This window comes from Phyllostomus discolor, chromosome 6 (genome assembly GCF_004126475.2).
Source record: "Phyllostomus discolor isolate MPI-MPIP mPhyDis1 chromosome 6, mPhyDis1.pri.v3, whole genome shotgun sequence".
NCBI classification, from domain to species: domain Eukaryota; kingdom Metazoa; phylum Chordata; class Mammalia; order Chiroptera; family Phyllostomidae; genus Phyllostomus; species Phyllostomus discolor.
This window is the reverse complement of record NC_040908.2, coordinates 109,683,753-109,711,431: the sequence shown is the minus strand read 5'-3', so window position 1 is coordinate 109,711,431 and position 27,679 is coordinate 109,683,753. Positions and strand designations below refer to the sequence as shown.

Below are 27,679 nucleotides of genomic sequence, written 5' to 3'. Positions count from 1 at the left end.
GAATGTATTTAATCATGGGACTTGAGGTTAACCCAGCACTTGGTAACATCACTAAAACATGTTTTGGGAAGCTGCTGTGAAGTGTTGAGAGTGGCTGTCTTTTTCCCCCAATCATGTCCTGTTGTTTAACCCGAGTGCTGACCTGCAGAGTACTTCCACTGGGAAGCTGTCTGCTTATTTCAGCTGCTTTTGTGCACAACAGTTTTAAAACCTTGTTCTAGGAATTCCCTTCAAAGCCTTTTGGGAGTTATATCATTAGTCTATAAAAGCTAATTTTATATATTATTCCATTTTAGTATAATGTAATAGTGTGATTATTTTATAATATAATGATAATTATAATAACTGCTATTTTTGAGTGCTTACTATGTGCTGGCTGCTTCCATAGAGTATCTCATAAAAATCCTATAAATTGGACCCTATTATTATCCCCTATTATTATTATTATTAGACCCTAGCTGTTAGCAGTGTGGGGATTTGAACATGAGTCCACCTGGATCCAAGCCCTTCTTTTCAAATCCAAAGCCCAATTTTAGAGTTCTTTGGGTAAAGAGTGGATTCATCATTTTGCTCATTTTCCTGATAGTTTCAATAGGTTGGCTATCCTCTTAAAGATGTATCAAACTCTGAAGGCAATTTCCAAAGAGGGAATGGTTTGAGGAAAAGCAGCAATTGTTATGTGACTGCCCAGGGTGACTATTTTGATAACTGAGATCATGCCTCATTGGATTTTAAGCTCTAAACTTTAAGCTCTAAATAAAAATAATAAAGATGACCTTAGTGGCCTTGCTCTGAGATACCCTGTAGCTTTGATTTATCTGTGTCCTGGACCACAACTCGGGTATCATCCTTCTCTGTCTCTGTCCCTCAGAGGCCTGGCACAGTGGACTCCGTGTTATCTAGCACAGAGAACTTCAAGGAGCAGACTAACAATGTGCTTGCATTTCCAAGGTCAGTGTTTTGGTCAATAGTCTCCTCCAGGTACCAGCAACCCTTGCTGCTCTGTTTATCTCATTGGGCAGTGTTTCTCAACCTTTTGTAGCTCATGGTCTTTTTAGTAAATAGCCTTACCCCAAGGGTGCAGTGGGGGTGGGTGTTACTGGTGGTTGATGCTGACTGATTATAATAATGATAATGAATAATACTACTAGTTATCATCTATGAAGTTAGGTACTATTAAGTGCTTTCTAAATATTATTGTACTTAATCTTCACTATAACCATTTCATATATGTATTATAATTTGATCCATTTTATAGAGATAGAAAGTTAATTATAATTTTAATTTTTTAAACAAATACAGCAACGTGGTGAAATATTAACACTGGACTAAGAGTCAGGAGACTTGGGTTTTATTTCCATTTTGGCCAACACTCACTCATTGTGTGTTCTTAATCATGTTCTTAATTTCTGTGCCATTAACTATTGTGCATTTCAGGTGGAGGAAGTTTAGAGAATAACAGTCAACTTCGTGGAATATTATTTTCTCATTTTGTTTTGAGGCTATGACATCTTATGTTTGTTGGGTTGGAGCAGCTTCCTCTTGGCAGGCCTGTAAGACACATTCCTCAGCAAAATCCATGTGAGGGCCTGAACAGGCCTCAGAGATTAGTCAAACCCCTCATGTTGCAGATGAAATGGCCACACAGCTGATTAGTGGCCAGGCCAGAAAGCAAGCCCTGGCTCCTGACCTTCCCCGTGTTCTCTCCATTGCACCATGTCTCCCTCCTCATTAAAAATAAATCAATGGATCCAAAATAATTTTATGATTATATTTTTGGAGGCAAATTTGGTTGTCCCCTTGAATGTGTTTTGGATTATACTCCAGGAGGGAAATAATTACAGTGAGTCAAGGAAAATTAGAAATCCTAGAAATGGACACAAGGACTCAAATACTGAAAAAAGTTGTAAGTGTTTTATTGATTTGAAGCTTGGCCCCTGAATGTACTGGAAGCTCCCTCGCCCCCAAACGTTAACCCAACACTCCATACCGGAGACCAAAGAAAACCTAAATTACACACACAGACTAAACAGACCCCTTCTCCCCCTGGGCCTCTGCAAGCCCCTCAGTTTTGCCTGGAGAAAGGATGGAGAAGTGGGGAGAAGGAGGAAGGAGGGGTGTAATGGTTATTTCTGGTCACACGCTGCCTATCAGGCTATGAATCCTTGCCTTTAAGCTACCCAACAACCATGTTTTACTGTACCATCCCTATGGCATCTGGTTACAGAACTGATAAGGACAGGCAGATTCAAACTGAAACTAAAATCAAACTCTTAAGTCCAGGCCTTCAAAGCAATTTATATAGGAACTGCTTTTGAGCCCTCAGTGTAGAGGGGGAAGGTTTTGGTCAGCTCCCAGACTTAGCCTCAAAGGGAGTGAGTGAGTTGGTGATTCGTATTCAGCAAACCAAAACACTCACCCCCTTGAGAGAAGTGGGCTTATTTCAGACTCAGCAAGCTAAGTGGGTTGTTTGTCAGAACTGAGAGTTCACAGTCACCTATTCAGGCACAGATGGACAAATACCTTGGTTCATTCCTAGGATTGAGCTTAAGGAGATGGAGAGCAAACCACCTATGGAGACCATTGTAGAAGAAGGTGGGAAGAATAAACCAAGGAAGTGCAAGTTAAAAGACGGGACAGACAAAGAAGGTGTCAGAGGTATGCCAATGGTGTAATCTGTCACTCTCGACTGCTCAGTGAGCCTAGCCATATTGCTTAGGAACTCTTATGCCCAAAGTAAATAAAGTTAGATTCATGAGTAATCATACATTCTTCGCTCAAACATCTCCTATTCCTAGAGTCTGTATCTTACCTTAACCACTTTATGACTCTCAGGCTCCTAGACTGTGATCTCTTTGCTGCCTCCCCACTGCTTAAAAGGCTCAAAACTCAGATGCTTCCAGGGTCCAGGCAGGTAACATAAATGTGTAAAATGGGTTGGGCATAATGTGATAGGGAGACATGTTAGCATAAATAATCATCTTTATGAAAAATGAAGAGTAGTAATCTTACATCTTTGATATCTGGCTTAATAGAAGGTAGTGGACTCTCATATCTGTGTTTTCATCGCATCTGTTGTGATTCGTTGTCTTGGATGAAGCATGTGAAAAAAACTAGAACTTCAAAGACACTTCAAAAGGGTCCTAGGGATCCATTGCAGGGGTTGCCAGGCTACCGGTTGAAGACTTCTTTGATCAGATTGTTGATTTGTGAAAATGTGAGCCAATTTTTCTGATTTGTCAAGAGAAGCAGAGATCCTAGAATCTATTGATTTTAAATGTTGACAACTAATTGACCTTGAGCCAGAAAGGCTGATTGGACCAAACAAAACTCATCAATGAGTGGACATTGGTTTGCAGACGGTGGTTTTGTAACTTGGCCTACAGTGTTACATATGCACTTTTGGCCTGAGAGTCACATGCTTTCATTTCCTTGGCCTCATCTGTCATTAGTTCCCTATAGACTCCTTTGAGTAAAATTGTCTATTCATGTTCTTCTAACATGCTTTCCCCTTCCCTGATCTCATGCTTTTGTTCACTTTTTTCCTTTGCCTGGAGTGCCCTTCCTTTCCTTATAGTCTGTCCCAGCCCTACTCACCTCTTTGCATCTTTTCATGACCCTTTTCCTCCCTGAGCACTTCTTTCATCGCTGGATTCTGAAGTAGCTCCTCTCTTCCCTGAACACATCAGACCCTTAAATGCTACGCTACTTGTTTGGTATGTAAACATTATGCATTATTGTCCTGAGTTGTTATTTAGGCAATGCATGTAAAGTATTTAGCACTGTTGGCATGCAGTGAGATCTCCACAAGTGAAAGTTCTCATGTCCTTTGTTCATATCTTATTTTTTTGTCTCCAACTATATCTACTGAAAGATCTTTAAAGGTGAAGACTTGACCCTTAGTATTTTCTAAAGTGCCCTGTCTGTGCTTTGCAGGTAATTACTATACAGCAAAAACACACAAAGGTTGGGGTAAAAGTAGGTTTACAGTTGTTCTTAAGGAAAATAATACAATAATTAATGATAATGAAAGAATAAACTCTGTGTTTTGTTATTCACAACTGTAAACCTACTTTTGCCCCATTCTGCATTTTTAAACCACTACTAGGGTGAAGGACAATAAGTTAAAGATAAGAAAGTGTATCTTATGTGAAAATTCTCCCTGGTAAAATTATGAGTTTAAAAATCTGTGTTAAGTACAAAATACCTATTTAAAGTTGAAAGGAAACTCACTTTTAATCATCCTACAGAGATCTTATCACCCAAGAAACTTCCAGATAGAAAAGCTGCCTCCCCTGGCAAAGTGAGAGGCGCCAACTTGCCGAACAAATTTGAGCAGAGTGGGAGACAGCAGAAGAGTGTGAACCCAGAAAGGTGATGTGTTGGTACTTTTTCTGTTACACTTTACTAACTACATTTTTGAGTTATTTCTTGATTCAGAGAATTTAAGTACATGTTTATTCATTCCTTCATCTGGTATTCTTGAGTACATTCTATGTACTAGGTGGTGGGAATGATAGACATAATAAGAGTTAATAATCCAGTGGGAAAGACAGAAATACATAAAACAATAAATGTAATAGGTTGAATGTTATGGCACAGGTGGAAACCAAGTGGCATAGAGGAGGGAGGTTTTCCTTGTGGATTTGGAAAATTTTCCCTTGTTATTTTCTAAGGGCTTGGATATCATGATGTGACACAGTTTCATGTTTAGATCAAATCAGAAAGCAGTTTTGCCATACATGGCTGGACTCACGAAATGTTCTGTGAATACATTGCAACTTATGATAGCTGTGTCTTTTTCTTATAATGTCAAAAATTTCTATGTTCTCTTTCTCCCTTTGAGTAGGATACTTTTTAAGACTTTAAGTCCGTCAACTATACTTAAGTATTTATTGAGTGGCTTTATGTACCTTTTACTGTGCTGTCAGCTTTCAATTTATTATGTGTCACAATGCATCAGCTATCATGTGTGCAATTTATATATTCTCTGGATTACTAAGTCTTGTGTAAACCCTAAGCATGTTTGTTTTAGATCTCACTGTTATGAAATATAATTGAGAGTTTAATGCCTAGTACTTTGTAATTTAGTTCAATCTAACAAACACTGAGCACCACCGTGTGCCAGGCACTTTATAGATATGGACTACACAGAGCTATAAGACATATAAAAGACATATAAATCTACTCTAATGATATTTATCATCCTGTAGGGGACTGACGCTAAAGCAATAATGTATATGATGGAGGCAACAAAAGGGGCTCAAGGGGGGGGAAAGTAATCCTTAGGGATTGTCAGTGAAGGTTTCCTATAGAAGTTGACCAAAAATGTTTTTTGTGCTGATTACTAAAGTGATACATGTTTATCAAAGAAAGTTTGAAAACAATGAGAAAAGAGAGCGATATAAAAAATGACCCATGATCTCACTAAATAGAGGAATCTTTGTTAATATTACTGTGTATATTCTCCATTTCAATGCATATACAACATATAAATAGATTTATATTTGTAACATAAACACCCATTTTAAATAAAACTGAGATCACCTGAACCTTTGTTACACTTAGCAATAAGAGGTTAAGCTCCTCATGGTTTTCACTGTTCCAGAACATCATTTCATTAGTTAAACCTTTTGTTTAACCACTCTCCTATTGGATATTTAGATGAGTTTTAGTTTTTAAAATAATGTCGTAATAAATATAATTACACACAATTCTGTGTGCACACCTGAATATTGTATAGGATAAAAACTTTAAAGTGAAATTTCAGAGATAAGGGACAAGACCATTTTTGTATGCCTTTGCTGCACATTACCAATCTTCCTCAATAAAGCTGTGCCAAATTACCTTCTTAGAAGCAATAATATGAGGATGGCTCCCTCCCCTACAGCTTTGCTAATACTGGACATTTTACCCTCAGTCACTTCCCATTCTCACCTGGGGCAAAAGCCAAAGGCATTTTTATGGCCTGCAAGATCCTGCCTCATCTCTGGCCTCCCCTGGTCACACTGAACACAGGCATGCTCCCACTTCAAGTACTTAGCACTCATTCACTCTGCCTAGGATGCCATTCCTCCAGCACTGCGTGGCGCTTATCACCATTGAAAATACTATGTAGTTCACTTATTTTTCTTGTTTATTGGCTGTCTGTCCATCCCCATCAGAAAGTTAATTCCAGGAGGACAGGGACTTTTTATGTGTGTGTGTTTTTTTTCTTCACTGTATCTCCCATGTTGAGCACAATGTACATAGTAAACACTCAATAAATTGTTGTAGAACGAATAAGTTTTACCCCCATTTCCCAGAATTGGTAAGTGAGACTTTGCAAAACTACCCAGCTTGTGTAATGCCAGTCAGCCTGTAAGCAAAAAATCTTGTCAAACCCACGCTTATCTGACACAAAACATAGGCTCTTAATTTCTATACATATAGATGCTTTGAAGAAAACCACCAACATATTCTTTTATATTTACACTTGCTCTAAAATTATCATTGCTCTAGATGTCACATTGTATTAAATGTTAATTAATGTTGCATTGTTTTTATAGCTTATCTCCTTCAAGGTGTCTGAAAAATGGCAATGAAATGAAAGCTACAATTTCTCCAGCCACTACTTGCCAGGATCACAATAGGGCAGGACAGGTACAGTGTCTTCAAACAAACAAAACTTCACCAGAATCTTCCTCTGACCTCTGTTTCTCAGGGAGAGTGCTGAGAATCTCTTTAATATAAGGCTATGGCTCCAGCATTCAGGGCCTGAAATTGGACTGTGATAAATCTATCTACTAGTCAAAATCGACTTGTTAACAGAAACAGGGGTGGGAAATCTCTTACTAATTTTTAGTTGCTATAGATACTTCTGATCAAATGAAAATTCAGTAAATCCTGGTGCATATTTGTGGGACTCACTCTGCAAATCTCATCTTGCTAGTTATCATTAATGTATCCTTTTATAACATCGTCTTTTTTGATATATCCAACCTTTGGAGAGCTTGTGAAAGTAAAAAAGTAAAAGGTAAAACTTAATCTGTCCTAAAATTTGGTATTGTAGGAGATGTGTTATGTGTGTTTGCAACGAGCACAACGAAATTTCCCATTGTACTACAATGAGGAGAGGAAGAAGAAAGACATGGAAGATGAGCGACTCATACAACAATATCAAATGTGGAAAGATCAAGAGACTTTCTTCAAACATCAGGCAATTCAACACCTTAATTAAAGAGTACTTAGCAATGGACAGTAGAACATAATTATAAAATGCCATTTAAAATGCTCTCTCAGCCCTGAATAGTGTGGCTCAGTGGGCTGGGCCTTGTCCCACAAACCAAAAGGTTGCTGGTTCCATTCCCAGTCAGGGCACGTGCCTGGGTTGCAGGTCAGGTCCCCAGTTGGGGGTGTGAGATTGATGTTTCTCTTGTACATCAATGTTTCTCTTACAAATCAGTATTTTTCTTCCTCTCTTTCTCCCTCCTTTCTCCTCTCTGTAAAAATAAATAAAATCTTAAAAAGAAAGTTCTATCCTATAGGCATAGGTATGGTAACATATGGTAACATATGTGGTACCATACTATATGGTAACATATTTAATCACTTATGTACTACTATAGGACTAAAACTTGAATTTATTAATAATAAACAATACTGAGATGAATATTTAAGTAAGCTAAGGATTGAGTTTTAAAGGTGTAGAATTCCTGAATTTATATGGCTTTATTTTTTGATTTTTGGTAAAATATAGTACTGGTTCATGGCTTTTTTCTTCATATTCACGGCCTATGCCAAGAAGCAAAGACAGGCTGGCACCTTTGCATTTGCGCTACCAATAATTGGTCTGTGGTTCCTAATAATTGATACTATTGCTCTTTCCTGTGTTTGTGATGTCAGGTAACCACTTAGGAAATCTTCCATTATCCCTGTGGTCCCTGTAGGGGTGTTGCCTGAAGCCCAAGTACTGGAAATAAAAAGCCTTTCCCAACCCACTTTTGTAAATCTATGAAGACATCATAGATTTTACTTTGGTTGGATTATTTTAACGTATTAGAATTAAATTTTTTAAAGATTGTATTCTAATGTGTTATAATTTTTTTGTGCCCTAAAGTTGAGAAGTCTGGCTAATAGAGAACAGAATCAAAAAAACGCTGCCTATAACCTTGGAGTTGCTGAAGCTATGAGAATCCACAAGAATGAGAAACCTGACTTTTATGTAAGGGTCTTTTCAGAATTTCTGTTGTGAATACTTGCCCCACCTGTGAATTTTGGGTCCACTCTCTGTTGTCAACAAAAGAATGTCCAGCTTATAGAAAAGTTTTGTAAGAGTTTATTAGAGCCAAAATTGTGAGGACATGCCTAGGAACAAAATCAGAAAAGACTGAGAAAATGCTTTGGAGAAGGGCAATTTCACAGTTTATTTTATAAATTAGAATCAAAGGAGAGAACATAAGGAAGATTATATAAAAGCCATTGGTGGTAGATTAAGGAGGTGCGAGAAAGCATAGTGGGGAAATCTCTAGGACTAGTTAAAAAGCAAAATGGAGAAACGCAAGCTTCTTTTACATTGGTACAAGGTAGTTAACACTGACAGTACATACAGATGGTAGGCGGGGAGCAAGACGACACTGCAGGATTTAATGGTTTTATGCTCCGGTACCAGTGCTTGTACTTTCAAGGGGTAAGGAAAGAAAATTACTCTGAAAATTTAAAGGTGTGCTATCCTAGGTGCATAAGAACAATGGACAGAGCTCCCTTAAGGTGAAGGTTGACCTTTGCTAAGGACGCAATCAGTCTGGATCCTGACTACCTCTCTGACCTGCCTCGTTAGGAGTTTGTGATCAGACCACCCTGTGTGGTTACGTTTGGTCACTGAGTTTGTCAGGCCATGACATGGTTCCTCTGAGCTCATCAGGTTCAGTACATGGCCCCTTTTCCTTTCACCCCGCATTGCAGATTGTGCCGGTTTTTAACGGGCAGAGGTGAAAAGGGGGTTGTGCGAGGTTGAAGCTCCCTTCTTCCTTCTAGGGCAGGAGTGGTCCAGTGTCAGCCTCTGCACTACTCACATTCATGATATAGTTCCTATCAGTCACTATGGTGATCGCTATTGATAGAAATTCTCAACCAGGAGCTGGGGTAGGTGGCAGGGGACAGTGTACTGAAGTCCTGCCCCAGGAACAGGTGATCTAAATAAATAACCAGTGTCACCTGGGAGCTTGCCAGAAATGCAGAATCTAGGGTCCCACCACAGACCTCTGGAATGGGAATGCACATTTGAATAAGATACTTAGGTGATCTGTGGGAGCATTCAAGTTTGAGAAATGAAACTTCAGATGGAGGTGAGCCACTTGCTTTGTCATTGATGTAATATTTTCAATCATTATGGGCCTGCCTTTACTTCTGCCTGAATTTCTCCTTTCACCCGCTGCCTAAGGTGGTAGCTTGACATTCTGGACATAAATCTAACACAATATATTTTCTTTAGTCATCATCTAACATTTATTACTGACTTTCCATGTGCTTACCACTGTACTAGGGGCTAGGAATACAAAGATAAATAAGACAATTCTCCTTTCTGAAGAGGTCTAGAGAAGATAGTGGGGTGGGGTGCAGATTTAATGAGGCAAGAGTGTGGTATACTAAGTGCTATGGCAAGCCTTTGCATATAGCACTACGTGAGTAGAGAGGAGAGTTACTTAACCCAGACCGGAGATCTGGAAAGACCTTCTGGTATATGGAAGTTAGGAAAAGACTTGAATGGAAGAGGAAATTACCAGGCAGGGGCTGCAGGGAAGGAAAGGAATAGAGAGAGTGCTGTGCTTTTGAGGTTGAGGCATGATCTCTCTTTCCTCTTATATACAAGTTCCAGGTTATATTTAATACTGCTCACTTAGTGTTTCCTTGTTGATACATCTGTAGACATTTTAAATAGAAAACGACCAAAACAGACCTGTTCCCCAACCTGTTCTGTCTGCTTTCCCATTTTAGTAAGTGGCATCACCAGGTGAAGAGTTGCACCCACTTGATTCCGGATTCCTTTTCCTCTTCCCCCATATCCAGCCTTCTGCAAGCCTGGTTGCCTTTACTCACAATGTATCTAACATCTCTTCATCTTCAACATTACCATCCTAGTCCCAGCCACATTATAAGGCTGAACTTCTGCAATACCCTCCCTAATTAGGCTTGCTGTTAGCCTTCTTGTCCTTCTACAGCCTATTTTCCACACAGCAGCCTTTCATGATGACTAACCAAAATTTATCTAATGGCCTCCCACTGAATTAAAATAAAATTTAACCTTACCTTGACCTATTTGGTCCTGCATGATATGGCCCCTCTTTGGGCTCCTCTACTTCTACTTTCCCCATGCCCACTATGCCTCAGCCACTTCCGTCTGCTCATTAAAACACGCCTAGCTTACTTTCATCCAGTGTCTTTGCATTTGCTTTTTCTACTGTATGGGACACACGTCTCCTGATATTTGCAATGGTGGTGATTCAGTCATTTCCACCGAAAAGCTTTCCCTAATAACCAACCAATTTAACCATACTCCCACCCAGTCACTTGCTCTGATAAGGGCTGCATGGCAGTCATCACTTCCTTGGATTATTGATGTATTGTTTACTTGTTCACTGTCTGTCTCCTGCACCAGAGTGCAGCTCAGTGACAGCAAGGCTGTCTCTGCTTGGCCACTGCTGAATCATCGGTGTCTAGAATGGCCAGGTCCAGGGTGAGTGTTCAGTTCTCCCTCTCCCCACCTCTTCTCTGTCCTTGCTCATGCTTTGCACTCACTCAGAATCCCTTCTTCCTTCCGCCTGTGTATTGTGTGTACTCACTCAGGGCCTCCTCCATGAAGTCCTCCCTCACCTCTCTCTCAGAGAGTGGGCTCTCGTCAGTTCTGCTCGGGTTTAATCTTGAGCGTGTCCGTAGTATTCTGTGGGTTACCTCGATACTAGCTGGTCACTGTGTTGAAGATTTACAAATATTATAAATTCATAAATACTTGCTGATGATTTTGGTCTTCTGAATGATTACCTTTATTCTTTGTTGCTTTTTGGTATTCTACAATAAATAAATTGCTTATCTTTCATTCTAGAAATCCTTCCTATTTGATAAACGGCCACTCAGTCCTGAGATTAAGGCTTTAAGGCAAGAGGAATATCTCCAAAGCCTCCTGAAACAAATGGAGAGTAGACGGAAAAAGGAACTAAACCAAAGAGAAAACAAAGAGTTGATGGAACGCCTAGAACAAGTGCAGCTCACAGAGGAGTGAGTCTAGCTAGACACCAGGAAAACGGGATTGGAATTTTCATGTGAAGCTTTTCATGTGGGATTGAATCAGCATTGGTAGTTTCCCACACCTGTAACCAGCTGAGCAAACTAACCCAGCTAGCAACCAGCACCACAGCATAAGATTTCATTAGAAAAGTGAAAAACCCATTATAATTATCATTACAGTAATGATTGCCAATCTACAATTGCTTTCATTAGAGATTCTCATTTTGTGTTGTTTCCTGATCACCAATGCTGGAAGGGACTTGTCTTGAGCAGGGCATCATTCCTAGCGATTCCCATCGATCTCAAGGCAAATCTGAGGTTTTATGATGAGTATATAGGGATGTCCTGTGGAATCTGAGGGCAGGAATGTATGGGGACTAAAAGACCACGAAATAGAAGCTTTCTCTCTGCTCATGCCCACAGCTCCTTAAATGATATTGTCTTAATTATCTTTATTCCAGCTCAAACATGAATGTGTGTTAGTCTCAATTCCAAAGTTTCAGGGAAAAGAATCTGCCTGGTCCTGTTTGGGCCATTGGGGGCACAGGACAGGCTCAGGGCCACAGAGTTCAAGCATGTCTTAGGGGCCATGCTCTGCTACCCAGGTTAGGAGGGCAATTAAGAAGGCTACTGCAGTGTGAGAGAGAGACTTCTAAACAAATAAAGCCAGTTTCTGTGACCAAACAGTTGTATTTCTATGAACTGTATATGTCCCATTGTACTCATTTTACAGCTCAGTGGGTTCCCTGGAGGTGAATCATAATGCATAATAGGAAAGATCCCTTTTCTTTAAGAGGAATGTTATGATGTGTCATTTTCTAAAATGAATAGACACCTCCCGCTTTCCTGTCTAGATTTTTTTTTAAAGCACGAAGGAAGGAAGACTGCCCGTCTTGGCAGCAGTGCTTTTGTACAGTATGCTTGGTCACCTGCTTATTCCTGTCCTATCTGTCCTGTGTTCAATACATTGTCCACTAGCCTGTGGATTTGAATAACTATTTTCTTTCTTAAAGTGAAAGCTCCGGGAAAGAATATCACTTTTTATTTACAAGGCTTTTGTTCCTATTAATACTTATTAGACATGGTTTGATAATGTTAATCTGCATTATTAAAGACTCAGCAACAAACTTTGGCCCCACCTTCTCTTACTCTTAACTGCCAGACTTGCTGCACAAAGAGCCAAGTATATACAAGATAAGATGGAAGAAACAGAGTGTTACAAGAGAGCTTTGAATGCGCAGGTAAGGGAACAATTATTAATTTAAAAATTGTGCACTGCTTCAATAGCATTCTAAAAATACGAATAAATACTGTAATGTGTTATCCATTTGGTGGTTTTGAGCCCCCCGTTCCTTCCTATTAGGTATTGGTATTTTACTGTGCCTCAGCCTTGTGCATAGTTGGTTCCCTGGTATAACTGTAACCCACATTATGTATGACCCTATTTCAGATAAAGAACAGATTCCCCCAGCTGCCCCTATTTGAGCCAGACTCTTCTGAGCCCATCTTTGGCAATAATGAGGATGCGCTGGCAAGGGAAAGGCGAGAGCGAGAACAGAATTACATGAAGCACCAGCTGGAGGCAGCTGCCAGTCGCAAGAGGAAGGCCATCCTAAACCAACTGGTCGACCAAAAGCGGGATCTGCAGAGGCTTCAGAAGACACAAAAAGAGTAAGAGACCCCATGCCATTCTTCCTCCTCCACCTCCTCCCTACCTTCTCTCCCCTATTCCCTCGTCTCTCTGTCCTCATATTGCAGCAGAGAAGCAATAACAATAGTGGGTACATTGAGGAGTTACTATGTGCAGAATATTGTTTTAAGCTTAATATATGCTTCACCTTGTTTCATCCTCATAATTCACCCTATGAAGAAAAGTTATGAAAGTAAAAAAACCTTAAATTCTCTTGATACCATTTCTCTCTCCAGTGACCTCTTCATATTTTCCCCTCCCTTGTCAGTACAATATCTTAAAAGAGTTGTCCATACCAGCACGATCCTTTGGAAATGCATTGTGAGCCACAGGCGTGCTGTGGTACTCAAGTAGACACAGGTGTGAGACTTGGGTCCTTTCTCAACCTTCACTAAGCCCCCTTCCTTCAAAGAGCTGCATGTGCAGTGAGCTGTACTGAGGATAGCTGGGGGTGGGGGTGAAGTTGACAGGTAGGCAGAGGAGGACTCCATGCCATATGAATGCAAGTACCTTTAAATTCAAACACCAGAAACCTAGTTTCCGAAAAGGCCTAATTAGGCACTCCACCAATGGGAATTTTATAAAATTATTAAAGTGCTCCGGAGTTCCAAAGGGGCTTTTCTTCAAAGGAATCTCCTCTTTTTAGAAGGCAGCTGTACTTAGAGAAAAAAAAGTTATTTTATTAAAATTTTATAAATGGTCAGGGGGATGGTGCAAAGACCTGTTATGTCCCATGCCAGGTAGGCTCAGGTGTGAAAACATGAGTAGAACAGTAGGTTGAAGATGCAGTGCACTGTGACAACGGTGAGGCTGGGTTGTTAGTTGGGAGAGGTAAGAGTCGTTAAATGCACGGCTTTTAGAGTCAAGGCAGAATTGGATAGTCTTGCATCTACCCAGGGCAATACATATTTGTGTGTCTATACTATCTTCAAATATATTGAAATATTTTTATATTTCTTAAAAAGGGCCTGTTGCCTTGAGCCCCACAAGTACCCCACCCTGCTGCCCAGGCTGCCCTAGCTCCTCCCTGGGATCCCCCTTCCCCTCTCCATGGTCTTTCCCCTCATAGATGAGTACCTGGAGTCTCCAAGACCCCTTCCAGTGTCCATTCTGATCAGGTGATATGGTTCTGCCATTTCACTAGTGGGATATTGGGCATGTTACACACCTGTGTGGCCATGGGCTTCCTTATTAGTCATTAGGGATAACACTAATATCTATCTCCAGGGAGTTTGAGGGTTAAATGAAATACTTTTTGTAAATAGCTTCATTTTACAGCTAACAGCCTTCTCTTGTCCCCCTTTTCCCCATGCTGTCATAGCCTGTCCCTGAGGCCCTTTGCATTTGTTGCAGAGATTACTGCAGCTGCCTGCTCTGCTTGGCTTCTCTGGTTCATCTCCTAAACTTGGAATTAGGAGACTAAGCTCTGTCACTTTCAGGCTGTATGACCCGAGCCAAACCACACAGGAGTTCTTTGAGCCCTCTTTTCCTCATGTGAAAAATAAGGATAATCATCCCTGCCCTACCTACATTTACTATGAGAATTCAAAGAGATTTTGTTGTGGGAGCATTTTTGGAAACTGCAAAGTTCTGAACAAATACGAACTGTGGTCTTTATTTGGTTACCTCTAGGACCACAGCTGTTTAGACTTTGTTTTCTGTACAGGTCAGAGCCTTGTTTTCCTTTTCTGTATCCTTCACTGGTTATTCCAGATTCTCCCACCTCTCTCATCTTTTCTAACTCCCTGCACTCTGGTCCTTCTCCAGATGTGCTCTTAGGTCTTTGTACGACAAAAAGAAGGCCATTTTCTTTCAGAGAGGATAACTTAGTCTGTGTAATCAGGCCTGCTACAGTATTTTTTACTTGTTTTATTGTTTTTTAAACAAACTCTTCTCTTTTTGTTTAAAAATATAACAACTCATGCTAATTAAAATGTCAATTGGTATAGACATTAAAGAGGAGATCAATAATCCCCTTGTCTAAGTAGCCAGTATAAGGTTAATATATAAACTTTTATACTTTTTCCTATTTCTTACAAATATATTAAAACAGTATGTACATATATTTTCCCCTCCATTTTTGTAAATGAAAATGTGGCCTATGAGCTCTTATATATTACAACCCAGTCTTTCTTTAATCTTATAATGTGTCATTAAGTTATATTTATGTCAGTGCATATATATGAAATTCATTCTTATAATTTAATAACAGAATAATATCTATAATGTAAATTACTATAAATTAACTTTTTCACTATTAATAAACACTTGTTTCCAGATATTTTGCTGTAACAATCTTTGTATTAAGCATTTTAAATATATACCATATATATATAAAATCTATACTTGTTGTTTGGTTTGTGTTGGATACATTCCTGAAAATGAGACTTCTAGGTCAAGCATATGGAAGGCTTTAAGTATCACGAGGTGCTGACCGTTTGCTTTCTAAAAAGGGCAGCAGCTGCTTCCACCAGCAGTTTCATGAGAACACTGGCTGCCTCCCCTCTAACCCTACTTCATTTTCTCATTCTCTAGGCCTTTAAATTAATTTGGCTTTTTAGCCCATCTTTTCAAAGATGGTATAATAATGGCCAGAAAGCATACTGAAAAGATTTTCAACGTCACCAATCATTAGGAAAATGCAAATCAAAACTGCATTGAGGTGGCTGCTCCATAACAAACGGTTTCCGTGTTCTGTGAAGGGCCTGCAGTGAGTCTCACCCAACCACCAACCAATGTCATTTGTTCTGTTTCAAATAGAGGTCATTTAGCATTTAACTATATTTCTGCTTTTCCCAAATAAGAGATATTTCATGTTTTATTGAATACTTAACTTATGGGAACCTAAGATACAGCAATTCTTCACTCCAGTAACTAAAGATGGCAAGGTAAGAAGGTGAGATTTAAAATATGTGTTTTATATTATTTAAAAATTTAATTTTAATCATATAGCTATCTAGGAGTGTCAACTCTATGGAGGTCTGAATGGAATAAGCAGTGAGCAAATTGCTCATGTTTTCCCCTGCAACTCACTTATGCAGATGTACAAAGTCTTCTTCTATTTAAGATACATATGTATATCAGGGTAATGTATACATATAAGATGGCTATCTTATTTTTCCTAGGGCTTTATGAAAGAAAACATTTATCTATTTGCTAAACTGTATAATAACTTTTTACAAATGCAAAGATAAAATGTTTTACTCTTTATCTTGAATTATAATATCTGTGGTTTGATTGCCTTGTGGAATATGCAAATCAAGAACAATTATAGATTTTTCCTACAACCACACACACCATGAAAGATTTAACAAGTACTTCTTTTAAATTATTCAAAAGATGAGAAAGGAAGAAAATTATCTATTTAGTGGTAGACAAAACCATTACAATGCAAATATGTAAAGGGGAAAAATAAAGAAAAATAAGACAAGGGGAGAGAGAGAGAGAGGTAGATAGATATAGATACAGAGAGAAAGAGAGAGAGAGAGAGAGAAACATGCTATCTCACACCCACAGTAGCCAACCATTAGGATGGCTACTATGAAAGAAACCAGTAAATAATAAGTGTTGGCAAGGGTGTGAAAAAATAGGAACCTGTTGCATTGTTGTGGGAACTAAAAATGGCACAGCCACCATGGAGAACAGTCTGATGGTTCCTTAAAAAATTAAGAATAGAATTCCAATATGATTTAGTAATTTTACTTCTGGATGCATACTCAGAAGAATTGAAAGCAGGATCTTGAAGAGATATTTGCACACTCATGTTCATATCAGCATTATTCACAATAGCTGAGCAATGAAAGCCACTCAAATGTTCGACCACAGGTGAATAGATGAATAGAATGTGGTATACACCCACAATGGAATATTATTCAGCCTTTAAAAAGAAGGAAGTTCTGACACATGCTACAACATGGATAAACCTTGAGGACACTGGGGCTAAGTGAAATAAGCCAGTCACAAAAAGACAGACACGACAAGATTTCACTTGTATGTGGTATTTAGAGGAGTCAGATTCATGGAAAAAAAGTAGAGCTGTGGTTGCCAGGGGCCAGCAGGAGGGAGAAATGGGGAGGTGTTCAGTGAGTGTGTTGTTTCATTTTTATAAGGTGAGAAGAGTTCTGGCGGTGGTTGTACAACAGTGTCAATATACTTAGCCCTATATATCTGTACACTTGGAAGTGGGTAAGATGCTCAATTTTGTTATGTGTTTTTTTACTACAATTAAACTATGAAAAGGAAAAAAGGTATATTTTTTATTATTTATTATTTATATTATTATTATATCATATAATTTTATAATTTATATTATAAAATTATAAATTTTATTTATATTTATATTATTTATATATATTATAAATATATTATATTTATAATTTATATTATTTATTATATATAATAATATATTATATATTATATATATTATATATTATAATATATATATATTATTTATATATATATAAAATAAGTACCATTCAGTCATTGAACTCCCATTATGTGAAAGGCATTGGCACTTTCTGTTATTATTTCATTTAATGTTTATAAGGACTGCTTGGACTGATGCTTGTTAGAGGCAAATGTGGCCATGCTGTTAGGAAAAGTGAACCAGCACAGAGCACATTACTGATTTTTATTGGAGGGTCCTGACCCCTAGTGATGGTTGCTACCTGAGACACACAGCCCTTCAGAGCAGGCTAAATTGAGGGTCACAAAGGGTGAAGTCCCTCCTGGACTTCGTTGGGACTGATGGTAAGGGTTTCAGCTGGGTGAGAAATAGGCACACATAAATAACTTGAACCAGGTTTCGGGGGTGATTCACAACAGCAGTGACTTTGCCTTTGGAGACCAGAAATGGAAGCACTTAACACTGGAAATATTGAAACATTGTCCTTGAAGAGATATTATACAGCAGCCACTTCTTTAAAGATGTGACCTTCATCAAACACCCCGTTTTTTGTTTTACCTTCTTTACAATACTAGATATTTTCACAATTCCATTTTCTTTTGCCTAGTCACTTGTCTCCTTTGTACACCTGTCTACTTTGTCTTGGAAGATGCCGATAGCAACTGGCAGGCTGGTTACTGATAGCTGAGAGATTGGAATAAAGGGAAAAAAACATAAAATGTCTGAAATCCATTTAAGATGGTATTTCAGAGCAGTTAAATTAGCCTCAAAGGAAATGAATAGCTTTAAAGGCTGAATTTGCTAATTGGAAAAAAGGTTTCAATCCTGCTATCTTAAAACAGGATTGAAGATGAAAGACCCTAAACTCATAAATTATTTGAGAGATAGGAGTTTCACTATGTTTCTTGAAAAAAAAACTTTTTATAGTGTTATGCCTTTTAGTACATTTCAAAGAGTAGCAAACAAAACCAGAAAGTTTTTGTTTAATTTACCATAAAAGGAATGGGGCTCCCAAGGTTGATGCACGCCCTTCCCAGTGTTGTGAATGGAATCCAACTCTTCTGTGCTCCCCAGGCACTGGGCAGACAGAAATGCTGAGCTGGAGCGAGTGAACAGAATGAACCAAAGCTTACAGGAGGACTGGGAGCAGAGTGCTAAAATGAAGAGGCAACGGGACCTGGAGGAGAAGGCTTTCGAGCGGTAATACCTGATTGGATCCAGAAGTTCTATGTTTACAAAGAAATTCCCCTCTGCTCCTTGTTTACTTTCCTCTAATCGTGGGGTGGCAAATTGGCTTTGCGTGCCCCCTCCAGTGGATTACTAGTGGCTGCCTAGAGAACTTTGTGGAGAAAAGAATTCTGGGTTCAGTGGGAAAAACTACTCTGATGTCTGTTATGAATATGGGATTGGAGAATATTGCGTTGTATTTTATATAGTTGCCATCTCTGCCCTAATCTTGCCTCTGCATAGGGTGGCTTTATTTTCCTTTTTATGGAGGGTGGGGAGGCATTGGGGGAGGAGAGTGGGAATTCTCTGTGGCAATAACTAGTTGGAGACAGGGAGACTGAATTTCCATCTGAACACATCCAAGGCTTACAGAATGCTTATTTAAGAGCAGAGTCAAGGGGTTGTTGGTAAGATTGGCAACTGGAAAAGTGAGAAACCCGTCCATTATGGAACCAACAGAGCACATCTTCCTGGAGTGTATTATGATATCCCTGTTCCCTCTCTGCAGTGGTCTTTTTGCAATCTAGAGTCAGAGAATCTACTCATGGCTTTGAAAACTGACCCTGACTTTGGAGAGGCAGCTAAGATTCTCTCATTTGTGAGGTGGGGAAAGTAAACATTTGCCTGAGTTAGCTAACACTGGAGCTTGGGGGATCACATAAGGAGGTGAAAAAGTACAACTCAAAAAAATCAAAACACTTTGCAAATGTAAGGTATGATTTCTTAGACTGTTAAACACCTGCAAAAACAGACCAAGCCTATGCAATCAAATGTTATAAAAACCTGAATATACCAAAATAATATTTTAATTTTCAATTATTAACTAATTTCTACCACAGGTAAAATTTGTTCTAATGGATCTTGATCTGTAACTCTCCCTTTCCTTTTAGATTTTCTTTTAAGGCATTTTTTTGGATGTCTTTGTAATGGGTAGAATCTATATGTTGTGACAAGGAGAGCCGAAGGGATGATGTGGAAAATAGGTTCCGAAGGGGAAGTGTGATTGTTAGGTTGTTTGGAAGTGGATGGGAAAAGGGAGTCTGAGATTTCAAGCCATTTTCTCAGTGTCGGTGGAAAGCAGATAAAAGGCAGTGAGATTAGTGACAGGAGGGTTTTAGCTGGATTTTGGAAGAATGCTTGGCCAACATGGAGACTGAGGAGAGAGGGGACACAGGATCTAACCTGGTGGGGCAGGATAACACAACTTCTCCAAGGCCACGGCCGAGCAGATCTGTTCCCTGAGGACCTAGGCCAAGTTGTGGGCAGGGACTCCAGCAGGCAGTGGACAGGTAGAAGGAATTGGTGGGTTTTAAAGAGAAAACAAAGCAAAAGCAAAAACAAGGTTCAGATGTCTGCAGTTAGCACACGATTCTCCACACTATTGCCTAGGCGAGCCAGGTAGGTCTTCCCATACCTACTGCTGAGATTGTTCTTCCTCACTTTGAGGCTGTCTTTGATGCTGCTTTTTACAGAATTCCACCCATGTAGAATTTTGCTGGGGTAGCAGGCACTGTCCTGCATAATCAGAAAAATTATTGAAGTGGAAAACGGGTCACTTCCATCCCTTCCTCTCTGTTTCGAGCCTCCCTTGTCCTCTCCCTCTGTCTCCATTCCCTTCGCCTTCTCATAACTCTCCAGAGGCCTCTGGCCTCCTGAGACTTTTACTGAAGTCTTAACTGTCTGCTGGGGTGTTAACTGTTAACCAGCACTTTGGTGGCCTGATCTCCCTCTCAAATGGTCTCTCGGGAGCCTGCCAGGAAAAGGCACATCCACATGGCAAAGCAGCAAACACAGAATCTTTGGAGCCTGTTTTGTGTTCTCTGAGGCTTTCGGTGGGTGTGGCTGGGTAGGGGGGCTGGGTCCATGCTGTGAAAGCACCGAGTCCAAACCCTTTATTCACTGGGGAATGAGGAGGTGTCAGAGGTTTGGAAGCAGGAAATGCCAGGCTGGGATGAGCTGCAGGTAGCTGCATGGAGGGGGAAAGACTGCAGGTGGGAGATGACAGGCAGGTGGTAGGCTCCTGGAGGGCAGGAGGCAGGGGTTACTTTCCTTTTGTATCCCTTCCACTGCACCGGCTTCCTAGCTAGCTCCCAGCAAGAATGCAGGGACCACCTGCTAATGGCTGCTTCTGCTCCCCTCTCCTCAGGGCCTCAAACAAGCTCTTCCTCCTGGACCAGTGTGAGCAGTATCGGCGCTGCAGGCAGTGCCAGCGCAGCACCTCCAACACAGGCCACAGCAACCTGTGGCCCGTGAACAAGCACCTGTGCGGCTCCCGGTTGTTTGTGTAAAACCCGAAGTTTGGACCTGCGTTTCCTGGCAGACGTTTTTGTTTTTAAAGTTTGAAAAAATATGTCGTGCAGTGTTGGTGCTTTCAGGAGTAGCTTGCTTTTAACTGCTTGTGGAAATCACATAGACAGGGCTCCCCTCCTGCCTTCCTCCCAACCTCCTAGAATTCTGCTGCCACGGGAGCTGGAGGTGGGACCCAGCTTCACTCCGGCCATGGCGGTGCTGCTGATCCAGCCCGGCCGCTCCCTCTGTGACTTTGTGTAAAAACCTGTAACCTTTCTTCATCTGTAATGAATAATGTCATAATAAATATCTTCTACCTGCCTGACTGTGTATAACAATTCATATTGGTAAATTTTACCACTCCTCCTTCCAGCCCTAGATTTTTCCAGAGGACTGGGTGTGTGTGAACATCCCAGAGGTAGGTTAGGCTATTCCCCTCAGGTGATCAGAGTATGCTTCCTGGGTTTTCTGGTTGATGACACACCTGGGATATTGTTGGGACCTCAGGGGACAATATTCCCTTGGACCTTCTGGTTAGCGTTCCATTGTCCAGCCGTTTCTGCACCACAATTGTAGGTTTATTGTTGGGGTGAGTGGTACTGCAAGGGGCGTCTGGCTGGCCTGCCCGCTGCCACCTTCTCTCATGGCTTCACTTGCACCGTTCTTAAACTGTGTGCGCTGGGATAGAGGACTCTCTTCCTGTTTCAAGGACTGATTTTGAGGGATGGCATGGGTGTTGGCAACCAAAACCTTTTTTCAAAGTTTTTATCTTCACTTTTTAGCTTTTCTCTCTGCCCATCCTAACCACCTCAGGTAAAACAATGAACAAGGTAGAGTGAAGTCTTAGATTTCTGAAATACAAAAACTAGGAAGCCCCTTTTACTATTTGCTTTCTGTCTGCCACATTTTTCTTAGAAAATGCGAAAGTATATGTGGGGAGACTTCTGAAACATTGTTTTTCTTACTACAAGTGCAAAATAGGAATATTTTGAGCTCTAGACAGTTAAGGGGAAGGTATTTACTCAAATTGATATTGGACAAATTTTGTTGCTAATGTTCTCTTTTTCTATGTAAGTTTGCTCGCTGATGACTGGAATTGTCTGGACCCTTTCCCTCCAAGCTTCCAACACTGCTACTTCCTTCCATGTCCTCAGGAGATCACCCCACGCACGTTCAGTGATCACCAACCAAGGATGCGTCCATGCCTGCTGTACTCTCGGAGTATTTTTTTGTCTCTCATATACAATAAATTACTGAAAGAGCAGTGCATTGATATTTATTTATTTAATTTATGACAGAGGGGGAGGGAGGGAGAAAGAGGGAGATAAACATCAATGTGTGGTTGCCTCTCATGCACCCCACACTGGGGACTTGGCCTGCAACCCAGGCATGTGCCCTGACTGGGAATCCAACCAGCGACCCTTTGGTTCGCAGGCTGGCACTCAATCCACTGAGCCACACCAGCCAGGATGTAATAATTAAAAAAAATTTTTTTGAAGTAGACCTCCTTATTAAAGAAGAAAGACTTCAAGCAATTCTGATATGTTTCAGTGAAAAGGTTTAACTTTGTATATATTTTCTCTTGTAAGAACTGCACTTAAAATTTATCATCATTGGTAGTATTGCTGACTCTTAATGTGTGCCTAGTACCAAGCTCATTCTGGGTGACCTGGAGATTAGGATGTCCTCAGTTCCTGCCTGCCTTCGGAGCACTTACTGTGTAGTGCAGAGGGGAGATGTGACTAGGAAATCTCCACTGAACATGGTAAATAGCTAACAGCATTGATGTTATGGAAGAGCATAGTGGAGCTCTTGCAGCCAGTTTCACCTGGCATGGAGAGGGAGAGTGTTTGGAGGAGATGAGGCCTCAGCTGAATTTTTAAGGATCAATAGGAAATAGGTGAAGAGTAACAAGGGGTCATGGCAAGCGATGTCAAGGCCCTGTGCCTCTCTCCGTCAAGGCTGAGATGAAGACCTGGTTATGTGAGTGAGGTTATGAAACCTAATACAGTTTTTACCATTTAACCATTTTAAGATTCCAACTTTATTATAGTCCATTAAAACAGCTGATTTCATACAATAAAGAATGAACATCCTTTTTTTTAAACAAGTTTTCATAATTTGGTATCTTCTTCACCGATCTTAATTGTAACTGCTAATCTTTGTATTAGACTCAAATTAGAATTTTTTTTTGTAAATCAATTTGAATTATCATCAGATTCTGTCATTTCTGGAACTATGGTACTCCAGGCTAGCTTAGTGTATCAAAAGATTTTCTATTTCAGTGGTTTTTAATGTTTTGGAAAGTCCTGGGCTCCTTTGAGAGTCTGATGGAAAATATGTGCCCTTTCTAAAATGTGTACATTTTCATATACAACATTTTGTATGCAATTCAAAGTTTCCTAGACCACCTGAACCACAGGTTAAGGACACCTGCTTTAGGTAGCTTTCCTTCGCTCTATTACAAGCTTAAGCTATCACAAGTGAGCAAAGTGAATGACTTTGCTTTTGAAAATGCCCTTTCAGTTCCAGAGAACTATAATCCTTTCGTCTTCCTCTTTGAATCTTCATAAGCATAGTTGGGTGAGAGTTGGAATGGCTATTTGAAAGCCCATACTCCGGTATTTTTCAAACTTTTTAAATGTCAGTAAAAGAAATACAACATTTTGTGTTGCAACATTTCATATTGCAACACAAAATCTATGCTCACACATATAACTGAAGTAAAATTTTTAGTTATACTTACCCCAGCTGTCTGCAATGCATTCTGATATTTTCTATTTTATTTTATTTCATGAAAAATTGAGATTAGACTGAACAAAATTGACTTAATAATCCACAAATGTAAATAGGCAATTTTTAGTTTTATAAACACAGTTTTAATCTAATTCTCCCTTCTGCTATGCTCTCATTTGTAGTTTGCTGGGATTCATTAGCAGTTAACATTGTGTTGTAATGGTATTCAGCTACAAGACTGACAGGTCCTGATTAGGTCCTGGCTTGCTATAACCAGACCTCCTTCCTTTGAGGTATCCCAGGAAAAGCAGGTCGCTATTTGCTCCCCCTCCCAAAGCTAAGTCTCAGAACTTCTACTTCCAGTACATATGAGGACCAGACAGAAAGGAGCTGTAGATAGAAAAAGTGAAAACGTGCCCGAGTGCCCAGGCTACAGGCTGGGAGAGGCCTGGGAAATCCAAAGAAATGCTAACCAGGTGCAGCCTATGTCTTAATTTACTCGTTTGTGGGCAGAAGGAGTGGATTACACCCAGAGCTGCTTGAACAGCGTGCAGATTGGCTCTATACACAGGCACTCAGCTCCCAGCTTCCTATTGCCGCTTAACGAATTACCACAAACCTAGCTGCTTAAAACAACGTAAATTTATTCTCGCATTTCTGGAGGCCAGAAATTTAGTTTCAGAAATCCAAAAATTTCACTGGGCTAAAGTCCAGGTGTTGAGAATCCTTGTCTTCGCCCTTTCCCAGCTTCCAGAGACAGTCTTTACATTCCTTGGCTCACGGCCCCTTCCTCCATCTTAAAGCTAGCACTGCAGCACCTTCGCTTTCTGCTTCGGTTGTCACTCTGCCTTCTCTCCTACTCCCGTCAAATCTCCCTTTGCATCTGTTTTATAAAATCAGTTGTGATTTAAGGGCCACTGGATAATTTCCCCATCTCAAGATCCTTAATCTCATTTGCAGAACATTCTTTGCTGTATGAGATAACATCTGCAGGTTCCAGGGATTAGGATCTGGACCATAATTCAGCTACCACAGGTGAATGGGATCTAAAATTCAGCCCAAGTTCCACTCCACTCGTCCAACCCTTCAGCAGAGGGCAAGTAGTAGGAGACCTGAAGCTGCGGGCATTCTTCTTTGGGTCTTAGCTGCACAGATGTGTCTGAGGGCGTGTGTGTGTGTGTGTGTGTGTGTGGTGTGTGTGTGTGTAGGGAGTGGGGTGGGTTTAGTTGGGTTTGGTTTTGCAGGATTATGGAGGGATATGAGGTGGATAAGGAAGGACATTTGACAATTCACGTATTAAATAAAGGCTTATGGTTTTTTTGTAATGTCCTTGTAATGTTTTGTAATGTTATTTTTTGTAGAGTATTCATCGAGTTTTGATATCAGTGATGATGACCTCATAACATGAGTTGGGAAATGTTTCCTTTTCTTCCATTTATTGGGAAGAGGTTGTGTAGAATTAGTATTGTTTTTTCTTGAATACTTGGTAGAATTCACTAATGAAACCATCCAGGCCTGGAGTCCTCTTGCTTGAGAGGTGTTAAAGGATGAATTCAATTTCGGTAGGGTGCATCAAAGAATTTCAACTACTGTTGAACTTATGGGCCTACAATTGTTAGTCGAATTTCCTTTTATTCTTTTAATGTCTGTTGGGTCATAGTGGAATACCCTTTTTGATTCTCAATATTAGCTTTTTTTTGTCTCTTCCTGGGTCTGGTTAAAAGTTTTTTAAAAAATATGTATTGGTCTTTTTAAAGAACCAGCTGCTGGTTCCATTAGTTTTCTCTATTCATATTTTTCTCATTGTGATTGATTTCTGTTATTTTCTTGCCTTTGCTTGCTTAGAATTTGTGTCTGTGATAAAGACATCATTTATATTGGATTGGCCCACCCTATGACCTCATTGCGACTTTAATTCTTTAAAGACCTACAGTCACATTTTCAGGTATTGGGGATTAGGACTTCAACCCAGGAACTTTGAGGGACTACAATTTGGCCCATAACAAAGGCAACAGGGTCATTTTTAGTATTCATCTGAGAATGCTTTTATTTTGCCTTTATTCCTGAAGGGCATTTTTACTGGAAATAGCATTCTGAATGGACAGTTCTTTTCCTTCAGTACTATAAAGGTATTATTCCATTGTTGTTTGTTCCATGGTTTCTATTTGGTTTTCATTTTATTTTTTTGGTTCCATGGTTGCTGATGAAAAATTCAGTCATTTGAATCATTGTGTCCCCATATGTAATGTGTCATTTTTATTTGGCTGCTTTCAAGATTTTCTTTTTTATTTTTGGCTTTCAGCAATTTGATTATGATGTATCTTTAATGGGGACTGTTTTTGATTTATTATTTTTAGGGCTTACTGAATTTCTTGAATCTTTAAATTTGTATCTTTCACCAAATATGGGAAGGTTGGGGGCACTATTCAAATATTTGGTCTGCACCAGTAGCTCTCTCTTCTCCTTTTGGGACTTCAGTGAAATGCATGTTAAACCTTTGATATAGTCCCATGGGTCTCTGAGGCTTTATTCATTATTGTATTCATACTTTTTCCTCCATTTTTCAGATAGGATATTTTTTATTAATCTATTTTCAAATTTACTGGTTCTTTCCTCCATCATCTATGTTTTTGTTATGAACCCATCCAGTGAAGTTTGCATTATATATTTCTTGTTCTAAAATTTCAATTTGCTTCCTTTTTTAAAAAAAGATTTTATTTATTTATTTTTAGAGAGAGGGGAAGGGAAGGAGAAAGAGCGGGAGAGAAACATTAATGTGTGGTTGTCTCTAGTGAACATAGTTGAGATAGAGACAGAGATAGAGATAAAAGAGGATACTTTGAAGGAAAAACATTTTTCTCCCAAAATAAATTGTTAGGAACATAAAATATTTGATAACAGAAGTTCTTTGAGATATAAAGTACTAAAGGCAGATTGCTATTATTTTTGTGCCATAATGTCATTTCATGACCTCCCTTAACTTTCAGCATTAAATTGTCTTAGAACTCAGTTTTTAAAACCAAGTTAACACAGGAATATCTTAAATTTAAAGATTTTATTTATTTTTAGAGAGATGGGAAGGGAGAAAGAGAGGGAGAGAAATACATTGATCAGTTGCCTCTTGTTTGTCCCCAAATGAGGACCTGGCTTGCAACCCAGGCATGTGCCCTGACTGGGAATCAAACTGGTGACCCTTTGGTTCACAGGCTGGTGCTCAATCCCCTGAACTACACCAACCAGGGAAAATTTCAACTTGCTTCCTTTTAAAAAAATAGTTTCTATTTCTCTCCTGAGTATGTCTATCTTTTCATTCATTTCATAGTGTTTACTTTTATCCTATGGGATATAGTTATAATATTTGCTTTAAGGTCTTCATCTGAGAATTCTAATATCAAGGTCATCTTGGGTATTTGGCATCTTTTCCATTGATAATAATTTACATAATCTTATGTTGATTAATTTTGTATTGTGTCTTAGACATTTTAACTACTATGTTGTAAAACTCAGGGGCCTGCTAAAACCCTCTAGCGAATGTTTATTTTTGTTAACAAGCAAAGTCTTGAAGTTTAGAATATAAATTCTATCTCCTATTCTGTGGGTTGTAGTTATGATGTCAGTTCAACTCTCTAGGCCTCTGCTTCTTTGGGTCTGTTTTTCATGTGCAGCATGGGAGTAAACATGAGACTTCATTCATACACAGAATTAGAGGATTTCTTTCTTTAGCTCTCTCCTCTCTGGAATTTTTCCTGTACTCTCCAGTCTCCCATTCCCAAGCCTCTCTGGCTGTAAAGCCAGGATTTGTCTCAGTTTTGGCTCCCTTCACTCTCTTACAGTTCTACATGATGCGCTGACCTCAGGGCAAAGCAATGAGAGACAAGACAGAAACAAAATAAAAGGGACTCCTCCCACACTCTCTGACCACAGGGGTCCCTTTTTCATGTTCCTCTGGCCAGGAAGAGAGGATCTCTCAGTGTCTGCGGTGCTTACAATGCCACCACCACCCTGCTGCTCTGCTGCGTGGGTTCAGGACTGTGGCTGGTCTCGGGGCACACCAGGGAGGCTCTTCTCCT

At 39.8% G+C, this 27,679-nt stretch overlaps 1 protein-coding gene across 1 annotated transcript in view; it reads left to right on the top strand.

The window, feature by feature from the left end:
• Positions 1 to 21,194, top strand: part of CCDC81 (coiled-coil domain containing 81) — a 36,602-nt gene extending 15,408 nt beyond the window's left edge. Inside the window, exons 5-15 of the mRNA XM_028517018.2 lie at positions 872 to 951; positions 2,540 to 2,658; positions 4,251 to 4,374; positions 6,549 to 6,642; positions 7,052 to 7,198; positions 8,099 to 8,203; positions 11,081 to 11,253; positions 12,425 to 12,503; positions 12,713 to 12,933; positions 18,432 to 18,557; positions 20,731 to 21,194. Of these exons, the coding sequence (XP_028372819.1) occupies positions 872 to 951; positions 2,540 to 2,658; positions 4,251 to 4,374; positions 6,549 to 6,642; positions 7,052 to 7,198; positions 8,099 to 8,203; positions 11,081 to 11,253; positions 12,425 to 12,503; positions 12,713 to 12,933; positions 18,432 to 18,557; positions 20,731 to 20,872 (1,410 nt within the window). The 3' untranslated portion in view covers positions 20,873 to 21,194. The remainder of the gene's footprint in view (positions 1 to 871; positions 952 to 2,539; positions 2,659 to 4,250; positions 4,375 to 6,548; positions 6,643 to 7,051; positions 7,199 to 8,098; positions 8,204 to 11,080; positions 11,254 to 12,424; positions 12,504 to 12,712; positions 12,934 to 18,431; positions 18,558 to 20,730) is intronic.
• Positions 21,195 to 27,679: the final 6,485 nt, after the last annotated feature.